Raw genomic sequence first — 20,809 nt, 5'->3', positions numbered from 1 at the left:
TTCTACCATGTTTTCCAAAACATAAGACGACGTACCATCACACATTTATAGCATTAACATACCTACATTAAAAAATCGTAATTATAACAAAAAATAACGGAAGTTACACAGACAAGTCTGAAGACATACTTTTCTTCTTTCTGAATAATTTTGATGTGATTCATGTGTTCTCAAGACTTTTCTAATAAAACGAAAGAGTAACTGGACATCCTTGAATTTTATTTTGGTTTGTGGCGTAATTACACACTCAGCCAATGAATTTTTAATAAAATAATTTTGACCAATCAGACAACAAATGTATTTTGATTGATTGGTTATTAGCCAATCACAGACTTTGTTTTGGCTAAACGCAATCCGCTTGACTGCTACGCTGAACTCCAAACTTGCACTAGCATAAAACGACCAGAAACAGCGGTGAGTGACTTTTTATAAACATATATGTGCACATATATGTATTTCAGAACTATTGTACAAGCTTCTAGCTACACAGTAAATGAAGGAGGTTATGTTTTAGTCAGCGGAGCAAAGAATCGCTGTTTACACTCGTTGTCGTCTGTTTGGAACAGCGGGATTAGCTAAAGTCGGTCAAAGCTAATAGAGTGGACCTCTGCCCAGCGACCGTAGAACAATATGAAGAGAATAATATTAATTTATGAGCGCGTCAGCCGGCCCCAACCAGTAACACTTGTCTGTAGTGATGCAGGCTGTAATGGAATCATGTCTTTATTTTATGCTAGCTTCATCAGTTAGCCTGCCAACCTGACAGCTGATTGTAAAATCGCTGGGTTTACGGCGGAGGTTCTGCTGACTGACATCCAGCTCAGTACTCACATACTGTTCTGTCGCGCGACCGGACTGTGGCACCAAACTGCACGTATGAGTTATGGTATTTCATTTATAATAATAAAACACGTTAAGGATTCTCTGAATCAAACGTTCGTGTTCAGGTCATTGAAGTATGACCTGTATGAAAGCCAACATTCAAATCAATATTATGTCAGTGCTAATGAAGGTTCCGCTGCCGTGACAGGCCGAATCACAAGAACCGGACTAAAGCTTCCATTTGCCGTTTTTTTTGTTGTCCACCACAAATGTGCTTCATAAAAAACTGGCAGTAGATGACGCTTTTGCTCCTTAAACACTTGATCGATTATAATTTACATTTTTACTGTAATTTACTGTTCTGAACCCTTGTACATGTCCATTGTGAGACTAGAAATATGGCCATGTCATTCAGTGTGTTACTGTTCAGTACAATACTACCTTTAACCTAGACATTATAAATAAACAGAATTAAACTAGTATGTTTCCAAATCAATTTAAGAGCAGGGCTGGGTTGTGCCTGTATTGATATGTGTTTCTTCATATCCAGTACTGTTACTCCAACTGCTCTGTCAAAATGCCTCAGACCAACAAGTCAGTAAGTGGTGGCTCTGGGCCAGGACAGGGATCTGCAGACCAGGGCCAGCCACCACCAGCATCAGTGGATGTTAAGGACCAGGCCGCTGCTGGAGATGGAGGCGGAGGAGTCAGTTCTGAAGATATGGGAGACACTGAGATCATCAAATCACCCAGTGACCCAAAGACATATAGGTGGAGACAAATGTGCTAGGCTTAACTGTTAGTCATAAGGCTGAATACAACACTAGTGCTGTGTTCACAAAACACCTAGAAGAACTTAGCGTTTAACCTGAAAGTAACAGTTTACAACTTTTAAAACAAATGTAGAAGTAGCTAAAAGTACAGTGTATACAACTAAAATTTGACTAAGCATGCTTTGTCACTTAATATTTTGCTCAAAGACTTACAATAAGTAAATAAATATATAATGTTATTATATTACAATCTGCTAATGGTTTCTTTATTAATAGTTTCAACCCTGATGGACAGCATGTGTAAGAGTTCTGGGTAATGCTGAAGCCACTTTCTCTGCAGGTGCATTGAGCTAAGCAACGGCCTTCGGGTGCTCCTCATCTCTGACTTCAGTGGCATTGGTGGAAAAGGAGAGACTGAAGATGGAGACGACGATCAGGAAAGAGAAGACGAAGAAGACGGGGATTCTGGAGAAGGGTCAGAGGAGGATGAGGACGAGAATGACGAGGAAGAGCAGGACAGCGACTTTGATGAACTGGATGAAGAGAATGCATCGAAGAAGAAGAAGGGATGTTCTGAGAAGCAGGTGCAGGTTTAAATAGATTGCCAAACATTGTTATCAAGGCCAGAAATACTGGATTCTTCCAGCCCTAGTTATTTCAAACACACGGTTCCATTAAGTCTGCCTGGAGCTGAACACTCTATTATGTCACATAACTGTTGTAAATCTGCTCTCCACATTCCCTGTATCATTACTGTACTCATCCATGCTTCACCTGACAGCCTGGAAGGAGCCTGGTTTAGATCCCTGCAGGGGTCCAGAGAAGTTACTCAGAGGGCAGAAAACTTCTACTTGTGCAGCGTCTTTCTTTGGATCAAATGAAGTTTAAAAAATATTATGCTGAGGCTGATGTAATAAATGTAAAGTGAACATTCTGACATTTGAGTTCAAAATCAGACGATGAGTCTGAGGCAAGAGTTTAGATTTCACTCTGCTGTGAGACACATGAGACCCAGTGTCTGTTTGTCTGTGTGTGCGAGCGCAGGCAGCTGCTGCTCTGTGCATCAGCGTGGGGAGCTTCAGTGACCCGGACGACCTCCCTGGCCTCGCCCACTTCCTGGAGCACAGTGAGTTCTAGAGTTCACGTGACTTATAAAGTTTATAGCTCTGTTCAGAAGCCAGTGTGTCTGTGCACTTGCATCTTTATTTATGCATCAGAGATGCTTCATGAGGCCTTCAACAGATGCTGTGATCATTTAGATCAGGCTGCTCCTGGTTATTGGATTATTAGGTTTAAGACTGACAGCCTCTGCTTTTGGTCAGTGCAGAGTAAATATTAGTTATTTAACTGTCCTCTTCTGTTCAGTGGTGTTCATGGGCAGCGAGAAATACCCAGCAGAGAACGGCTTTGACGCTTTCTTGAAGAAGCACGGCGGCAGTGACAACGCCTCCACCGACTGTGAAAGAACCATCTTCCAGTTTGACGTGCAGAGAAAGTACTTTAGAGAGGCGCTTGACAGGTGAGAAAAAAAACCCTGCTTCCTTGTTTAGTTGTAGGTTTTCACAGGTCACTGTATGGACCACTGTCCAGTCAGACAGATGCTAACCCTTCTAGCTACTGTTGTTGGTCTGTGATGAACCAGATGTCTACCCAGGCTCACAGGATGCCTCTGAGCCTTTACATATATAAAACTAGCTCTTAGTGGCCATCAGTATAACATAAAGAATATAACATATAAATATAGTCTGGCAGTGATTAACAGCATCAAGAACTGCATTCTCTTATAAAAACGTTCACCTTCATTAAGGGGTTGTACAGCAGTATGTGTTTCAGCTGTAACCTACTGACTGAGTGTGTTTCAGATGGGCTCAGTTCTTCATCTGTCCTCTGATGATCGAGGACGCCATCGACAGAGAGGTGGAGGCTGTGGACAGTGGTGAGTCCCAGAAAAGAGAAACAAACCATCACTATTACGCTTTAGACCAGTGGTTCCCAACCCCCGGGCCGCACACTAGAAAAACACCACTTATAATATGTCTGTTTTATTTAGTATCCGGTTCTGAACACTGTTTTTTTTTTTTTTTTTTTTTTTGGAAAATTACCAGATTCTCTCCACTACATCTGTCTGTGCCTCACTTCAGCCGGTAACTCAATTCAATTCAATTCAATTTTATTTATATAGCGCCAAATCACAACAAAGTTATTTCAAGGCACTTTACAAAGTAAGGTTTAAAACCTCACACAACTAAACCCAACAAATCCCACATACAGCAAGCATTTAATTTGACAGCAACAGTGGAGAGGAAAAACTCCCTCCCTAACGAGGAAGAAACCTCCAGCAGAACCAGACTGGATGTGGGCGGCCATCTGCCTCGACCGGTTGGGGTGAGAGGATAGAGAGATAGAAAAGCACAGCAACAGCAACAAGCAACAACAAGCAACAACAGAGCACAGGCAGGATGGTAGGACCAGGGACTGGATGCAGGCAGGATGGTTGGATCCGCAGCTGCCCATTACAGACACCAAACTTTGAGTCCAATGATACCTGTGGGTGAGGACAGAGAGGGAGAAAGAGTGGGGGTGGGGGGGGAGAGAGGAGAGAAGCACAACTACTGGACAGAAAGAGACAAGGTTAGTTAAACATGGGACAATGATGGGAGGTTATGGGACAGAGGAGGTAGAAGGAAACAGAGGAGCTCAGTGTATAAATTAAGTCCCCCAGCAGTCTATGTCTATTGCAGCTTAACTAAGAGATGGTTCCTGTGACTAACAATAATTGCCAGTGACCTGAACCATCTCTAACTATAAGCTTTATCAAAAAGGAAGGTTTTAAGCCTAATCTTAAAGGTGGAGAGTGTGTCAGCTTCTCGAACCTGAAGAGGGAGCTGGTTCCAGAGGAGAGGAGCTTGGTAGCTAAAAGCTCTGCCCCCTGTTCTACATTTAAACACTCTAGGAACCGCAAGTTCTCAGCCTCCCTGGGAAAGTCTATGCCAGGGTACTGGAGAGGAGAATTCGGCCGATAGTCGAACCTCGGATACAGGAGGAACAATGTGGTTTTCGGCCTGGTCGTGGAACGCTGGACCAGCTTTATACCCTCAGCAGGGTGCTTGAGGGTTTGTGGGAGTTTGCCCAACCAGTCTACATGTGCTTTGTGGATCTGGAGAAGGCATTCGACCGCGTCCCTCGTGACATCCTGTGGGGGGTGCTCCGGGAGTATGGAGACCAGGGCCCTTTGCTAAGGGCTGTTGGGTCTCTGTACAACCGGAGCAGGAGCTTGGTTCGCATTGCCAGCAATAAGTCAGACCTGTTCCCGGTGCATGTTGGACTTCGGCAGGGCTGCCCTTTGTCACCGGTTCTGTTCATTATTTTTATGGACAGAATTTCTAGGCGCAGCCAGGGGCCGGAGGGGGTCTGGTTTGGGGACCACAGGATTGCATCTCTGCTTTTTGCAGATGATGTTGTCCTGTTGGCTTCATCAGGCCAGGACCTCCAGCGTGCGCTGGTGCGGTTTGCAGCTGAGTGTGAAGCGGCTGGGATGAGAATCAGTTCCTCCAAATCTGAGGCCATGGTTCTCGACCGGAAAAAGGTGGTTTGCTCTCTCCAGGTTGGAGAAGAGTTCCTGCCTCAAGTGGAGGAGTTTAAGTATCTTGGGGTCTTGTTCACGAGTGAGGGAAGGAGGGAGCGTGAGTTTGACAGACGGATTGGTGCGGCGGCTGCAGTAATGCGGTCGGTGTATCGGTCCGTCGTGGTGAAGAGGGAGCTGAGCCGAAAGGCAAAGCTCTCAATTTACCGGTCAATCTACGTTCCTACCCTCACCTATGGTCATGAGCTTTGGGTCATGACCGAAAGGGCAAGGTCACGGATACAAGCGGCTGAAATGAGCTTCCTCCGCAGGGTGGCTGGGCGCTCCCTTAGAGATAAGGTGAGGAGCTCTGTCACCCGGGAGGAGCTCGGAGTAGAGTCGCTGCTCCTCCACATCGAGAGGAGCCAGCTGAGGTGGCTCGGGCATCTAGTTCGGATGCCTCCTGGACGCCTCCCTGGGGAGGTGTTCCGGGCATGTCCCACCGGTAGGAGGCCCCGAGGAAGACCTAGGACTCGCTGGAGAGACTACGTCTCTCGGCTGGCCTGGGAACGTCTTGGGGTCCCACCGGAAGAGCTGGAGGAAGTGTCCGGGGAGAGGGAAGTCTGGAACTCTCTGCTTAGACTGCTGCCCCCGCGACCCGGCCCCGGATAAGCGGATGAAAATGGATGGATGGATGGAGGAACCGCAAGTAGCCCAGCGCTCTGAGAACGAAGTGTTCTGCTGGGAGCATAAGGAACTATAAGGTCTTTAAGATAAGAAGGAGCTTTATCATTGAGTACTTTGTATGTGAGTAGGAGAATTTTAAATTCTATCCTACATTTTACAGGCAGCCAGTGCAGAGAAGCTAATGTAGGAGAAATGTGATCTCTCTTTCTAAGTCCTGTCAGAACTCTGGCTGCAGCATTTTGAATGAGCTGTAGGTTTTTTAAGGAGCTGTTAGGACATCCTATGAGTAAGGAGTTACAGTAGTCCAGCCTAGAGGTAACAAATGCATGGATCAGTTTCTCTGCATCGCTCTGAGAGAGGATGCTTCTGATTTTAACTATATTTCTAAGGTGGAAGTAGGCGGTTCTGGAGATTTGTTTAATGTATGATGTAAAAGAGAGATCCTGGTCAAACATGACACCAAGGTTCCTCACAGTAGAATCTGAAGCTAATGTTATGCCATCCAGGGTGGCTATCTGACTCAATAGTGTCTCTCTCAGATTTTTAGGCCCAACAATAAGAATCTCGGTTTTATCTGAGTTTAGTTGAAGGAAGTTTTGGGACATCCAGGATTTGATGTCTTTTAAACAACCCTGAATTTTGACTAGTTGATCTGTTTCATTTGGTTCCAAGGACATGTATAGCTGAGTATCATCTGCGTAAAAATGAAAATTAATAGAATGCTTTCTAATAATCTCACCTAGAGGAGACATGTATAAGCTAAACAGAATTGGACCCAGCACAGAACCCTGTGGAACTCCATAGCTAATCCTTGTGCGTGTGGAGAATTTATCATTAACATGAACAAACTGGAATCTGTTCAACAAATAGGATTTAAACCATCCCAATGCTGTTCCATTAATCCCGATTCTATGTTCTAGTGTCTGTAATAGAATGTGATGATCAATTGTATCAAATGCAGCACTAAGATCTAACAGGACAAGGACAGAAACTAGACCATTGTCCGAAGCTAATAGAAGATCATTAGTGACTCTAACCAGAGCTGTTTCTGTGCTATGATGTTTTCTAAATCCTGACTGAAAATCTTCATACAGGTTATTCCCACTAAGGTGGTCAGATAATTGTTTAGCCACGATTTTTTCCAGAATCTTGGAAATAAAGGGTAAATTTGAAATGGGCCTATAGTTGGCTAGTTGTCCAGGGTCAAGGGTTGGTTTTTTCAATAGAGGTTTGACCACAGCCACCTTAAAAGCCTGTGGTACATAGCCTAGTTGTAAAGATTGGTTGATTTGATTTTAATATGGATGAGCTGATTAAAGGTAGAACTTCTTTGAGTAATCTGGTTGGGATTGGATCTAAAAGACAAGTAGACGACTTGGAAGAGTTAATTATTGAGGTTAACTCCATATGAGTTATGGGGGAGAAGCTGTCTAGGTAAGACAGAGGATTTAATAAATTTAAAGTTAATGGATCTAGACAGTGCTTTCTGTCATTTGGAAGAAGTCGCTGCTGAATGTTTTTTCTAATGATAATAATTTTATTAGTAAAGTAGTTCATAAAGTCATTGCTGCTGAGATTTAAGGGGATAGTAGACTCAATACAGCTATGACTCTTTGTCAGCCTGGCTACAGTGCTGAAAAGAAACCTGGGGTTGTTTTTGTTTTCCTCAATTAGGGAGGAATAATATGTTTTTCTAGCAGCACAAAGTGCTTTTTTATATTTCATTAGACTGTCCTTCCATGCAATGCAGTTTACATTTATTTTGTTGGAACGCCACTGTCTTTCTAGTTGTCTAGTCCTTTGCTTTAGGCTGCGGATGTCTGAGTTATACCACGGAGCTAACCTCCTCTGATTCACTGTCTTCTTCTTCAGAGGGGCCACTGTGTCTAACATTGTACGTAGAGAAGCTGCAGCATCATCTACAAGACAGTCAACCTGTTCATAAGGATTAAGGTGACTGTTCTCTGTGTATCTGCAAGACATTGAGGCAAAAGATGATGGAATCATCTGCTTGAATCTGGCAACAGCATTGTCAGATAAACATCTGCTATAGTAACATTTCTTTCCAGCTGTTATAGGGTCAGTTGTGCTAAATTCAAAAGTTAATAAGAAATGGTCAGATAACAGAGGGTTTTGGGGAAGAACTATTAAATTATGAATTTCAACTCCATATGTCAGGACAAGATCTAGAGTGTGGTTAAAACGATGAGTGGGTTCATTTACCTGCTGTGTAAAACCAATAGTGTCTATTAAGGAGTTAAAAGCAGTGCTGAGACAGTTGCTGTCAACATCTACATGAATGTTAAAGTCTCCCACTACAATGACTTTATCTGTGCTAAGAACTAAGTCAGATAAGAATTCAGAGAATTCAGTTAAGAACTGTGAATATGGAGCAGGAGGACGGTAAACAATACAAAACACAACTGGTTTCTGAGTTTTAGAGTCTGGGTGAGAAAGGCTCAGAGTGAGGCTCTCAAATGAGTTATAACTATGTTTAGGTTTAGGAGTAATTAATAAATCTGATTTATAAACTGCTGCTACTCCTCCACCTCTACCTGTACTTCTTGGAACATGATAGTTGATGTGACTCATTGGAGTCGACTCATTTAAAGTAACATATTCATCCTGCTGCAGCCAGGTTTCAGTGAGACAGAACAGATCTATGTGATGGTCACTTATCAAGTCATTTATTAAAAAGGATTTAGATGAGAGAGATCTGATATTTAATAAACCACACTTCATTAGCTTACTATTACTTTGTTCCGTAAGAGGAACTGTTTTGATGTTATTAAATTCTGGTAAGTCACTCCTCTTTGATTTGTTTGTGACTTGTATAGTTTAGGTGGTCGAGAAGCAGACACAGTCTCTATGCGATAACTAAGACTAAGAGTGGGTCGCGGCTGTAGAGAACATGCAGAGAGGCGTGTAAGACTGCGACTCTGCGTCCTGGGCTCCACTCTGAGTTGTCAAGCAGTGGGGGGACTAAGCAACATGGCCATGTTACTAGAGAGCAGAGAGGCTCCGTTCAACGTGGGATGGACGCCGTCTCTTCTAATCAGCCCAGGTTTTCCCCAAAAAGTGCTCCAATTAGCCACAAAGCCCACATCGTTTGCAGGACACCACCTAGACAACCAGCGGTAACACGTAATGCATCACCGCTAAACTGCTAAAGTTTCTTTGGGCAGGTTTAAGATCGTATAAGGAGACAGAAGAAGAGCCTATGACTACAAGGAACAAGAAAGCTGCATTTAGCAGACAATACCAGGAGTCCTACTTCAAACATGGACGACAGGTTGTTCCCACGCACCAAATCTGCTCTGTATAATGTGCAGCGACCGGCTCTAATGAGGCATCGATGCATTCACGCTGCTTCGCCAGTCAGAGACCAAGCATTTTGTTATGGGGACGCTGCTAATAAAGCTGCAAACACAGTGGATACACTTTAATTTTGTATGATTTTATTACCAGACATTAAACTGTTTGGTGGCACGAAAAGGTTGGGGACCGCTGGTTTGGCCCGTCTGCTTTCAGCGATGCTTTCAGCGATGCGTTCAGCGACACGTTCAGCGATGCTTTCAGCTAATTATTTTTTCTGATGCAGCTTTTCTTTCCCTCTGTTTCTTTTTGTCTCTCCCGTCCTCTCGCTCTCATTGTTCAGAGTACCAGTTAGCGAGGCCGTCTGACTCGCACCGTAAGGAGATGCTGTTTGGAAGCCTGGCTAAACCTGGACATCCGATGAGCAAGTTCTGCTGGGGTGAGAACCACATGCAGTCAGCAGGACTCACGGTAGGGAACATGTTACTGGGTGGTGTCCTGCTTCTCAACAATGAGAAGGAAAAATCATAGATGGAGTTTATGTGAAGCATTTGGGAAAAGTAACAGTTAAGTAAGGAAAGAATGGCTTTATACACTCTGTCAGTAAGTTGAAACCAAAAGAAAAGAAGAGAGCAAGAACAACTGACAAAAACGGCAAACAAGCAGCAAATGTACACAACACAGCATCCTAGCTGATACTTCCCACTGTAGCAGTTAAACAACCTCAATCCAGTTTTCCATTTAATCTCTTTCATCAGTTGTGTAAATGATTGTGTTTTGTTTTGTTGAGTCGTGTTTGTTTTCTTCATCAGGCAACGCTCAGACATTAAAACATGAGCCCAAAGAGAAGCAGGTCAACACTTATGAGCGACTCAGGGACTTCTGGAGGAGATACTACTCTGCTCATTACATGACCCTGGCAGTCCAGTCCAAAGGTAATGTCTCTGCTCAGGGTCGTCCTTTAGTCTCTGTCTGTCCTAATGTTATCAAAGTATGCTGAAGCCAACGCTTGTTGTGCAGAGACTCTGGACACTCTGGAGCAGTGGGTGAGAGAGATTTTCATCAGTGTTCCCAACAAGTAAGAAAACACAAGTGATGATGCTGGTGTTGGCTAGACCTGCTTCACTGCAGTATGTTAACGAACAAATAAAATGAGAACGTTTCCTTTCAGCGGCGAACCTCGACCTGACTTCTCTCACCTACAGCAGCCATTTGACACGCCGGCCTTCAACAGACTCTACAGAGGTCAGATGGTGCTCCATGTGGTGTTACATGTTTTAAATGTTGCATTCTCAAGTTAAACGTTTGGCTGCTTGTTGCAGTGGTTCCTGTGAGGAAGGTCCATGCTCTGACCATCAGCTGGGCCGTGCCTCCACAGGGAAAACACTACAGGTGAGTCACATCACCTGCTGCATAATGTGGTATTCTGCCTCTTGGTTCTCTGTCGCTACAGCAGTGTTACCATGGTAACCAGTGAAACCTATGCATCCTTTTAATGTGTGTGAGCACAGTAGTTTAATGAAGCTTCGTGACCTTCAAAACAATAACTATTACCTCATACAGACCCTGATTCCTTTGGGCTGTGGTCCATTATTTATATAACTGATTTTCCTATACAGATCATCAGCCCTGACATTTGTAGGCAATTTATTAAATAGATTTATTGTTTTATTAATACCTTTTCTTTGAGTCTCAGATGTTCTCTGCAGCACAACAGTTACCTTTTTATTTTCTGTCAGGGTGAAGCCTCTTCACTACATCTCCTGGCTCATCGGACACGAAGGAACCGGCAGCATCCTGTCTCTGCTCAGGAAGAAGTAAGAGAGCCGTATTAAACGCTAAATAAATACACAGAGGACGAGGACAGCGGTGCTAGTGTGTCTGTCTCTGTCTTTCTGTTTTCAGGTGCTGGGCTCTGGCTTTGTTTGGGGGAAACAGTGAAACTGGATTTGACCAGAACACCACCTACTCCATATTCTCTGTCTCAATTACCCTCACCGACCAGGGCTATCAGAACGTCTACCAGGTCAACACACACACACACACACACACACACACACACACACACACACACACACACGCTATAATAATAAATAAATAAAATGTCCTGTGCAGTAATGTGGTTTGAACTAAATCAGTTTCTTTGTGAAGTTAGTTGAAGCCATAACAGTCGATCCGCATCAATTGGTTAATACGGCCTCAGTTTTGTCTTTGTCTCAATCAAAGTAAACTGAATAGTTGGTTGCTTTGCCAACACAGCGTATAAGATTCTGTCTGCATTTTTACATGACCAATGTCAGAGGTAGCATCTGGAGACTTGACATGTGACCTATAAAGAGCAGTGGCTGTAGGTCCTAGTGGCTTTCTGTTCCTGTGCAGGTGGCCCATTTGGTGTTCCAGTACATGAAGATGATCCAGACCCTCGGCCCTCAGCAGAGGTGATACACTGACACACTTGTCTAAGTTGTGTGTTTCTATGTTTTATTCACTTTATATTCAGTAAATGTCCTCTGTCTTAGACCAGCTGCAGCCATTAGTCCGGTTAGACACACAGGATTCTGATTGGTCACATGTTGAGCCAGTTGGAGCTGGTGGCTGGTGAAGTGTGTACTTTGAGTTTATACCTTTTTTTTTTTTTTTTTAAATGTGATTTATCAATTGTGCTTTAAGGACTTCATATGATATAAAGATGATGGTTATTCGTTTTTTCTTTGCTGCAGTCTTTTGTTGCTCATAGCGTCGTCGACGTTAAACTAGGGACAAGCCTGAGAGCCACAAATTAGAATGAGCAGCACACGCCCAATGTCTTATTTTAAACATCCTAATTCTGTGTTGTAACTATTTAATAATTATAGTTTATATTATTTCAGGATCTATGAGGAAATTCAGAAGATAGAAGCCAATGAGTTCCACTATCAGGAGCAGGTAACGCTGTGTGTTTACATCCTTATGACTCAGGTCAGTCAGCAGGAGATCAACGATCTCAGGTGACTGTTAATCAGATCTTTAAACAGAGACATCATTATTAATTAATAATTAATAACATCAAGTACAGAAGCAAAGGTTTACGTTACTGACGGTGTCTCTGTGTCTTCTGCTAAAGTGCATTAATTTGCTTTAAACAGAGGCACAATAATAATAATAATAATTGTTGTTTATTGTCATATTTTATTATTTACTGTAATAAAAGAAATTTAACTGATTACCAAAGGTAAAAAGAGGTAAGCAGCTCTGGTTGTGTCTTGTCTTGTTCCAGACCTGAGCTATAAATGTCCTGGTCTCTTGTGTTTATGTGAACTACTGTAACAGACGGATCCCATCGAGTTTGTAGAGAACATCTGTGAGAACATGCAGCTGTTTCCCAAACAGGACTTTCTGAGCGGAGACCAACTCATGTTTGAGTACGATCCAGAGGTAATGTGGAGCTCAATTCAGATCTGAGCTGGTCTAGAGTTTGTCTCAGACCACACACCGTGCGTGTGTGTGTGTGCGTGTGTGTGTCTGCCTGTGTGTGTGTGCGTGTGTGTGTGTGCGTGTGTGTGTGCGCGCGTGTGTGCGCCTGTGTGTGTGTGTGTGTGTGTGTTCTGTGCGTGCCTGTGTGTGTGTGTTCTGCGCACGTGTGTGTGTTCTGCGCACGTGTGTGTGTTCTGCGCACGTGTGTGTGTGTTCTGCGCACGTGTGTGTGTGTTCTGTGTTCTGCGCGCGCGTGTGTGTGTTCTGTGTTCTGCGCGCGCCTGTGCGTTTGTTCTGCGCGCGCCTGTGCGTGTGTGTGTGTGTGTTCTGCGCGCGCCTGTGTGTGTGTGTGTGTGTGTTCTGTATGTGTGCGTGTGTGTGTGTGTGTGTTCTGTATGTGTGTGTGTGTGTGTGTGTGTTCTGCGTATGCGTGTGTGTGTGTGTGTGCGTGTTCTGCGTATGCGTGTGTGTGTTCTGCGTATGCGTGTGTGTGTTCTGCGTATGCGTGTGTGTTCTGCATATACGTGTGTGTGTGTGTGTGTGTTCTATATGTGTGTGTGTGTGTGTGTGTGTGTTTGTTCTGCGCGCGCCTGTGCGTGTGTGTGTGTGTTCTGCACGCGCCTGTGTGTGTGTGTGTTCTGTATGTGTGCGTGTGTGTGTGTGTGTGTGTGTTCTGTATGTGTGTGTGTGTGTGTGTGTGTGTTCTGCGTATGCGTGTGTGTGTGTGTGCGTGTTCTGCGTATGCGTGTGCGTGTTCTGCGTATGCGTGTGTGTGTTCTGCGTATGCGTGTGTGTGTTCTGCATATACGTGTGTGTGTGTGTGTGTGTGTGTGTGTGTGTGTGTTCTGCATATACGTGTGTGTGTGTGTGTGTGTGTGTGTGTGTGTGTGTGTGTGTGCGCAGGTGATCAGTGCAGCTCTGTCCCTGCTGACCCCTGACAGAGCAAACCTACTGCTGCTGTCTCCAGAAAACGAAGGCCGCTGTCCCCTCAGAGAGAAATGGTTCGGCACCTGCTACAGCCAGGAGGGTACGGCACCGCTTCTGATGCCTCTCTGCTCTGCTAGTTGTGACACAGACTACATTCACAGCGATGGTCATGAGACATTCACAGGAAACATGCTGAACTTTCCTTCTTTCCCTGACCTGCAGTGAATGCTTGTCTAATGATCACAGTCCCTCTAACTATGCAGCACACTGGATCCAGGTGCGAACATTCATGTTTGTGTCGGGTTCGTCTCCTCAGATATCCCAGACGAGTGGGCTCAGCGCTGGGCAGGAGACGAACTCAACTCTGAGCTCCACCTTCCTGCTGAGAACAAATTCATTGGTCGGTTTAAATGGCGTTACTGATAATGAGTGGTTCGGCTGATAATGAGTCAGCTGTGTGTCACTGCTTGTATCTTTTCTTCTTATATCTGTGGCAGCAACGGACTTCACGCTGAAAACATCGGACTGTCCAGACACTGAGTTTCCCGTCAGGATAGTGAACAGCGAGCGAGGCTGCCTGTGGTACAAGAAGGACAACAAGTTCAAGATCCCCAAAGGTGACTGACTGTGGCCTCGAGCAGCATCACACCCAGAAGCTGGCTTTAGCTGTGTGGGAGGTGCTGTAGGATCCACAGTGACCCGACTCAGAGCTTCAAGTTAGATCTGTGACACTAATTCCATTATTGTCACAACATCGCCTTCTACACTGATTGAAACCTGCAGTTTAAGTCTAGACCAGCAGGACACAATAGGTACAAGCTGATGATATTTGGTTGTGAAGTTTGTCTTTGGGTTTTTCAGCCTATATCCGTTTCAACCTGATTTCCCCCATGATTCAGAAGAGTCCAGAGAAGTAAGAGACACGTGGACACTTTGTACTTAGCAAAGCAGCGATAGATCCACAGGGTGCTAATGTGTTCCTCTATGCTCTCAGTCTGGTTCTGTTCGACCTGTTTGTGAACATCTTGGCTCACAACCTGGCAGAACCGGCCTATGAGGCTGATGTGGCTCAGCTGGAGTACAAACTGGTGGCCGGGGAACACGGACTGATGATCCGCTTAAAGGGCTTCAACCACAAGCTGCCGGTGCGTCTATGAAGGTTCACTGGTTCTATCCCATAAGCTCATGAGTCATAGGCTCAGTGGTTCGTTCTTCTTACAGCTGCTGCTGAAGCTGATCGTGGACCATCTGACAGACTTCAGCGCTGAGCCGAGCGTCTTCACTATGTTCTTAGAGCAGCTAAAGAAAACCTACTTCAACATCCTCATCAAACCGGACCGACTGGGAAAGTACGTCACCGTTTTGTGGTTTCCTCCTCAGGAACGTTGAAGTTCTGCTCTTTGTGTTGGAAGGACTTCCATTTTCATACTCGTAATAGATGTAAACTGTTCGGACATTTCCACCTCTAGTCTTTATGGTGAGCTGAACAATAGCATCTACTTTAATGTAAGCAGGTGTGAACGTGTTCATGCTCTCAGTGAGAGATGGCTCAGGCCTGTCTTCTCTGCACCTCTCCCCAACTGGTCGAGGCAGACGGTTTTGCTGAAAATTGGTACAATAGAAATTGATTTAATTTCTCTTTCTCTCTCTCTCCTTCTTCAGGGACGTCCGCCTACTGATCCTGGAGCACTGCCGTTGGTCGGTCGTTCAGAAGTATCAGGCCGCCATGAAAGGTGTGACCGTAGACGACCTCATGACGGTTGTCGCTGGGCTGAAAGCGGAGCTGTTCGTCGAGGGGCTGGTTCAGGGAAACTTCACCAGCGCGGTGAGGTTCAGCACGTCTCTGTTAGCAGATTCACTCATCTCAGTCTGTAAAATGAAATCCCCTTTTATTCTGTGCATTCCAAGCAGAACCTGCTGCGTGTGTTGTTTTCTGATCAACAAACTAAAAACCAGAGGATCAGTGTAGTTGGAGCAGAGTGTTTCGGATTCAATTTAATAATTTAATATTAATGTAGAGACATTAATATTCCTCAAATTAGGGGCACCAGGTTTGTTTTAAGTCTGAAACCATGCTTTTATTAATCCAGATGCCAGATGTCAATACTTCGGATTATGAATAATCAGAAGTTTCTTTGATGAACAAAATCAGTCTCTACTGTCATGAGTTCTTGTCATTGATGAACACAAAACTAGATCAAAACCAGGCCACCAAGTTGGAAAGGAATTTCACAGGTGATATATGTGACAGCTCCAGGTTTGAAGTCATCCTGTTGAGTTCATCCATGGTCTTTTGATGTTGCACTGAGAATCCTGGCACCCTATGGGTGATGTTTGTGAAATGTCTCGTCCAAGGACACACCTGAGCCCCTCGAGGCAGGGGATCGAACCGCCAACCTTTGCCTTCCGGGGCCGACGCTCTTAGTACTTTCTTAGGAGACGGTTGACGTTTCTCATGTTTCCTCCAACAGGAGTCCAAGGAGTTTCTGCAGAGCTTCATCAAGTGAGTGTTTCAGTGGTTTTAGTTTGGCCTGTACTCGGTACCAGAACTTGGAGCCTAAAGTCCGTCTGTTTCTCTGCAGTAAGCTGCGCTTCCAGCCTCTGTCTGCAGAGGTCCCCGTGCTGTTCCAGGTGGTGGAGCTGCCTCAGAAGCATCATCTCTGCAAAGTCAAGTCTCTAAACAAGGGAGACGCCAACTCAGAGGTGACGGTCTACTACCAGGTAGGAATCCTCTCAGCTCCTCCAGTGATGGCGACGATGCAGTCCGAGTTCCGATGCGACACTTCCTCTATGTCTTCTGCAGTCAGGGCTGAAGAACCTCAGAGAACACGCGCTGATGGAGCTGATGGTGGTGAGTGTTAACACATTACAGCAGATATTTCAACAAGTTAAAGCATGTTGTGAACATTTGGGCTGTTCCACTCAGATGCACATGGAGGAGCCCTGCTTCGACTTCCTTCGGACAAAAGAGACTCTGGGGTCAGTGCTCCTTGTTTTTATTTATTGTTCCATGATGAACATGATAAAACCTGAGAAATCGGGGCCGTATGTCTTGAAAGTGAAATCAAATCATTCGAAATTGAAAGCTTAGACACTTCGAGACTTAGACAGATCGAGGCGTTGAAACTTGGAAAATGTGTATGCAAAGATTTTCAATTTAGCTTTAGTTTTTAGTTTTTTTAAGTTTCAAGTCTTAATTGTTCACTTTTAAACCTGTTTTTCAGTTACAGATTTTTTCCAGGTTCAGCTCTCTATTTTTCAGGTTCGGACTTTTGGGCCTGCGTGGGGTGGATATCCTGACCAGTGAATAATGTTTTTAAGAGACGCTTTCAAAGCTGTGAAACAAACAGGGAGCCTCAACCTGAGCATATTTATGACCCAGAACTGTGACTGCAGGTACCAGGTGTACCCGACCTGCAGGAACACCTCAGGGGTGCTGGGTTTCTCCGTTACCGTGGAAACACAGGCCACCAAGTTCAGGTGGGACGACTCATTTGGCCTTGGTCTAACTCCCGTTCCTTGGTTCAGGCCATGTGAAACCACTTCTTCTCCTCACAGCTCCGAGTTTGTTGAAGCGAAGATCGAGGAGTTCCTGCTCAGCTTTGGCGAGCGTTTGTCAGGACTGAGCGAGGAGGCCTTCAGGACCCAGGTGACGGCTCTCATCAAGCTCAAGGAGTGTGACGATGCTCACCTGGGGGAGGAGGTGGACCGCAACTGGTTCGAGGTCGTCACACAACAGTATGTGTTCGACCGGCTGAACAAGGAGGTGAGGTCTGTTTAAGTCTATCACAGATACAGCCAACAGTAGAAGATGCAGCCAAGTCTGCCTAGTACATCACACGACCGTGTGTTGGCACGAATCTGCTGTGATTCTGCATCAGAGACAGTAACACATGGACACGTGGAGTAGAAAGAGAAGAGCAGCAAATGCTCCAGGTAAACAACACCACGTGAAACAGAACGAACGGGACTGATCTCTGTAAAACTCCAGGACACGGCAGCTTCAACTTCAACATAAGTAAATCATCCGCTAGCCTCGCGAGGCCGTCGTCTCTTCCTACGCTGCTTTTGTGTCGTAAGCCGGCTTTTAACAGGTACGAAAAAACGAAAGCATATTACACCGACCTCTGCATCTCTTCACTGTTGAATCCTAGCTCTCACTAAGACAAAGAGGAAACAAATTAAGCAGGCCAACTGTTATGATTAAATCTCTTCTTAAAACCCACTACTCTTCTTCGGCATTTTAATTCAGTGTGATGTTGACGTCTAGCGCTTTTACCGTTTTATTGCCTGTGTCTTTGTTTTATATTTACTAACCTTGTTACTAGCCATTTCACTGTGTCAGCTCCTTTTAGATATTGTACAGTACATATATTTATTTAAGCGTTGGTGTAAACAGAGCAGCTCTTTGGTTCTGTTACTGTAGGTCTGGTTCTGCTTTGATTCCAGTCTGGGTTCTCGTTGCAGATCGAGGCTCTGAAGCGGTTCACGCAGGAGGAGCTGCTCTCCTGGTTCCTGGAGCACAGAACCAGCAGCAGCAGGAAGCTCAGCGTCCACGTCAGTCTGTTCTGGACATTAGGTTTCTTCTGCTCTGCTTAGAATGAAGCTTCGCCGCTGACCTTCTCTCTTCGTCACCAGGTCGCTGGTTTTGGGCTGGAGGAGAACGACCCCGCAGACCAGAGCGCCGTCTGCAGCCCGGACAACCCCCCCCCGTCGGCCTACGGCGAGGTCAACGAGCTGAGCTTCCTGTCGGCCTCGCCGCCGTCGCTGCAGGACGCCGTCCTCATCACAGACATCAGGGCGTTCACGTCCTCTCTGCCGCTTCACCCCTTCCACAAAATCCTCAGCTAGGTCCCTCAGCCTGCACGGCACGGCACGTCACGGGACGGCACAGGGGTGTCCATGCGGTTTTATTAGTGCTGCGTTCACTGTCTGCTGGAAAAACGTCCATCTGCCGCTGCCAGAACTGTTCAGCTCAGATGTCCACTGGAATTTCATGTTTGGAACAAGGGAAAGGTGGAGCGCACAGCAAACAGGTTGCTGTCGCTTTCAGTCTGACTCTGCTGCATTTTGAGGTCAAAACTAACTGGAGCCATTTGAATTTAAACTGCAGCTGTTTCTGAAAACCTGCTTCAGGCCTAAAGGCTGAGTCGCTTCTCTTTAAGTGTCTTTGGAGTTTGAATGAAACAGCGCCTTGCCTCACAATGTGACACACAGTGGAACTATATCATGTTTAAGATGAAACATATTTTAAAGTCAAACAGTGCATAATCCAGAATTAGACTGAAAGGTGCAGTTTCAGTAGCAGAGACGTCAGACTCAAGATTTAAAATATGTTGTTGTAAATGATTCTTTTCTTGATTTATGTACAGATTTGGATTTTGGATCTTGGTGCAGTTATTGCAAAACATTTTAACTGTTTTAACTGTGATGATTTGAATATTACCAGCAGGAAGTGAATGCAGCAGCTCAACTCAGGGCTGTCACTTTCACTGTTTAACGGTATGATAATGAAATGATGCACGTGAACAGACTGAAACATCGTTTGAATTCTGAATGTAACAGCTGAGTCACTGCAGCAAACACACTTACATATTTGTATATACATATTTAATTAACCTGAATCATGAAAATAAATGTTTGCTCAAAAGTCTTTGATTTTTTGCTTCACATTTCTATTTTAACAAACACAACTAGGTTAAAGCATAAGAATCACAAATGTAGTCGTTCCTTACCAACACTTGACAGTGTCCACTGGTAGTTAGAGCCTCCACCGGTGGGTGCGGCTGCTCCATCACATTACAGTTTTTCTCTTGCTGAAACACGTTTCTCAAAACTATGCCTCAACGTATAAAAATAAAAAATAACATTTACATTTAGACTTTTGCACATTTAACTAAATGTTAGAAAACGTGTCATTTAGTTAAATGTGAGAAAACTAGTTTTAGGTACTCCTTTTACGATTACGATTATTTTAAGTTCACGGAGCTCTGCTGGATTATAATAATAGATTCGATGAGCATCCAGTACATCTTATCACTTTCCACACCTGTCTGAGGCCAGTTAAACCAGTAAGATGCTGTCTTCACATTGCAAAAAAGTGATTCATGCCAATATCTTTTGACAAGAAGCCTTTTTCTGTCTCATTTTTATCTTTATCAAAAATAAGGGAGAAAGAAGCTTTCAGTAAACAGATATTGGCTTTAATCACTTTGTGGCAACATAAAACCAGCATGCTACTGGTTCTACTGGTCTTGGTGTATTACATCTGTAAATATAACAAAGCAGAGCTCAGTGTATTTAAAATAAGACATAATTAAGCTTCTGACCAAAAGCTTTGGCTCTAATAATCACGTTTTGGCAACATGAAAGCATCTTACTGGTTTAACTGGTCCCATACAGGAAGTTAAAAGTGGTGAAACAACTCGGTGGTCACTCGTGCAGTTTTAATCAGACACAAAATGTGAAGAACAAACATGTTGCAGCAACATTGGGTCGTAGATCTGAGTCCTAGCGTCATGTCATAGAGTTAAACAGTCACGATCGACGATCGCTGTAAAGAGAACTACGATGATTATTTCCGTCGTTTACACAAAATTTAAAAGACGTGGCGTCACTGCGTCCACTAGAAAACGTGTAGCGGTTCATATTTACAAGTTATGGCCGTTTGAAACCGAAATAAGCAGCTGTAGTCCTACACAAACCGAGCTAAACGCCTTAACGAGGCGGCGCGCGCTCCCGTTAATTTCTGGCAGACAGTCACTTTTTGGCACGACACCTGTCAACACCGATGCGTCGGCGCATGCGTCGAGCTCATAGCGTAAAATAATGTGTCGGTGCACGTATCGCGTTGGGAAAGCACGTGACCGATACAGTTCCTGTATCAGTCACTGTCTGACGCGCCAGACTGTGTTTATAAGGAAGCGCATGTGTCGGGCTGCATCTGCCGAAAGGAATCCATGAGCGTTTGCCGTTCATCGTCAAATTCATCTATAATTCATCTCATATTGGAATTAAGGTGTCTTTTTTATTTAATTTAATAATAAAGTGAAAGTGTATTAATAAAATAATTAATTTATTTTAAAAGGTTTTCACTTGATCTTTCTGAATTCAGATTAAATTCCAAAGTGACTCTTTACTAATCATATTGTTTTATGCAGGTTAAATTTCGTATTTATTCGACAGAACTTTCCTATTTAAACCAAACCACCTCAGTGTGTTGACCCCAGCAACACTTCTAGAGCCCAGATTTAAATCACTCTGGTTCCGC

At 44.4% G+C, this 20,809-nt stretch overlaps 1 protein-coding gene across 4 annotated transcripts; it reads left to right on the top strand.

The window, feature by feature from the left end:
• Window positions 1–297: 297 nt before the first annotated feature.
• On the top strand, window positions 298–19,192 carry nrd1b (nardilysin b (N-arginine dibasic convertase)). 4 transcript variants are annotated; one of them, XM_055507979.1, is made up of 32 exons: window positions 298–414; window positions 1,373–1,593; window positions 1,936–2,179; window positions 2,640–2,721; window positions 2,961–3,114; window positions 3,458–3,531; window positions 3,701–3,739; window positions 9,503–9,598; window positions 9,972–10,094; window positions 10,180–10,237; window positions 10,331–10,404; window positions 10,482–10,551; window positions 10,899–10,976; window positions 11,065–11,185; window positions 11,539–11,597; window positions 12,030–12,084; window positions 12,469–12,573; window positions 13,516–13,639; window positions 13,856–13,939; window positions 14,037–14,156; window positions 14,401–14,452; window positions 14,534–14,684; window positions 14,761–14,888; window positions 15,202–15,364; window positions 16,011–16,042; window positions 16,122–16,260; window positions 16,343–16,390; window positions 16,466–16,518; window positions 16,936–17,019; window positions 17,098–17,305; window positions 18,007–18,096; window positions 18,178–19,192. In XM_055507979.1, exons 2-32 carry the CDS (start codon window positions 1,400–1,402, stop codon window positions 18,388–18,390), a joined length of 3,315 nt encoding a protein of 1,104 aa, XP_055363954.1. In that variant the 5' UTR covers window positions 298–414; window positions 1,373–1,399; the 3' UTR covers window positions 18,391–19,192. The 4 variants fall into 4 exon arrangements, with proteins under 4 accessions (XP_055363954.1, XP_029002459.1, XP_055363957.1 ...); XM_029146626.3 differs by lacking the exon at window positions 3,701–3,739; XM_055507982.1 differs by lacking the exons at window positions 17,098–17,305; window positions 18,007–18,096; window positions 18,178–19,192 and having other exon boundaries at window positions 16,802–16,938.
• The last annotated feature ends 1,617 nt before the right edge of the window (window positions 19,193–20,809 follow it).

Source organism: Betta splendens, chromosome 4 (assembly GCF_900634795.4).
Source record: "Betta splendens chromosome 4, fBetSpl5.4, whole genome shotgun sequence".
NCBI classification, from domain to species: domain Eukaryota; kingdom Metazoa; phylum Chordata; class Actinopteri; order Anabantiformes; family Osphronemidae; genus Betta; species Betta splendens.
This window is presented reverse-complemented; position numbering and strand designations above follow the sequence as displayed.

What these genes read in the sequence shown, in the direction of transcription:
- nrd1b (XM_055507979.1), top strand. Translation starts at nt 1,400, where the DNA reads ATGCCTCAGACCAACAAGTCAGTAAGTGGTGGCTCTGGGCCAGGACAG. An exon ending in ACCCTCGGCCCTCAGCAGAG is followed by an intron (nt 11,598 to 12,029) that starts GTGATACACTGA and finishes ATATTATTTCAG; the next exon opens with GATCTATGAGGAAATTCAGA. An exon ending in CGCTGATGGAGCTGATGGTG is followed by an intron (nt 16,391 to 16,465) that starts GTGAGTGTTAAC and finishes TGTTCCACTCAG; the next exon opens with ATGCACATGGAGGAGCCCTG.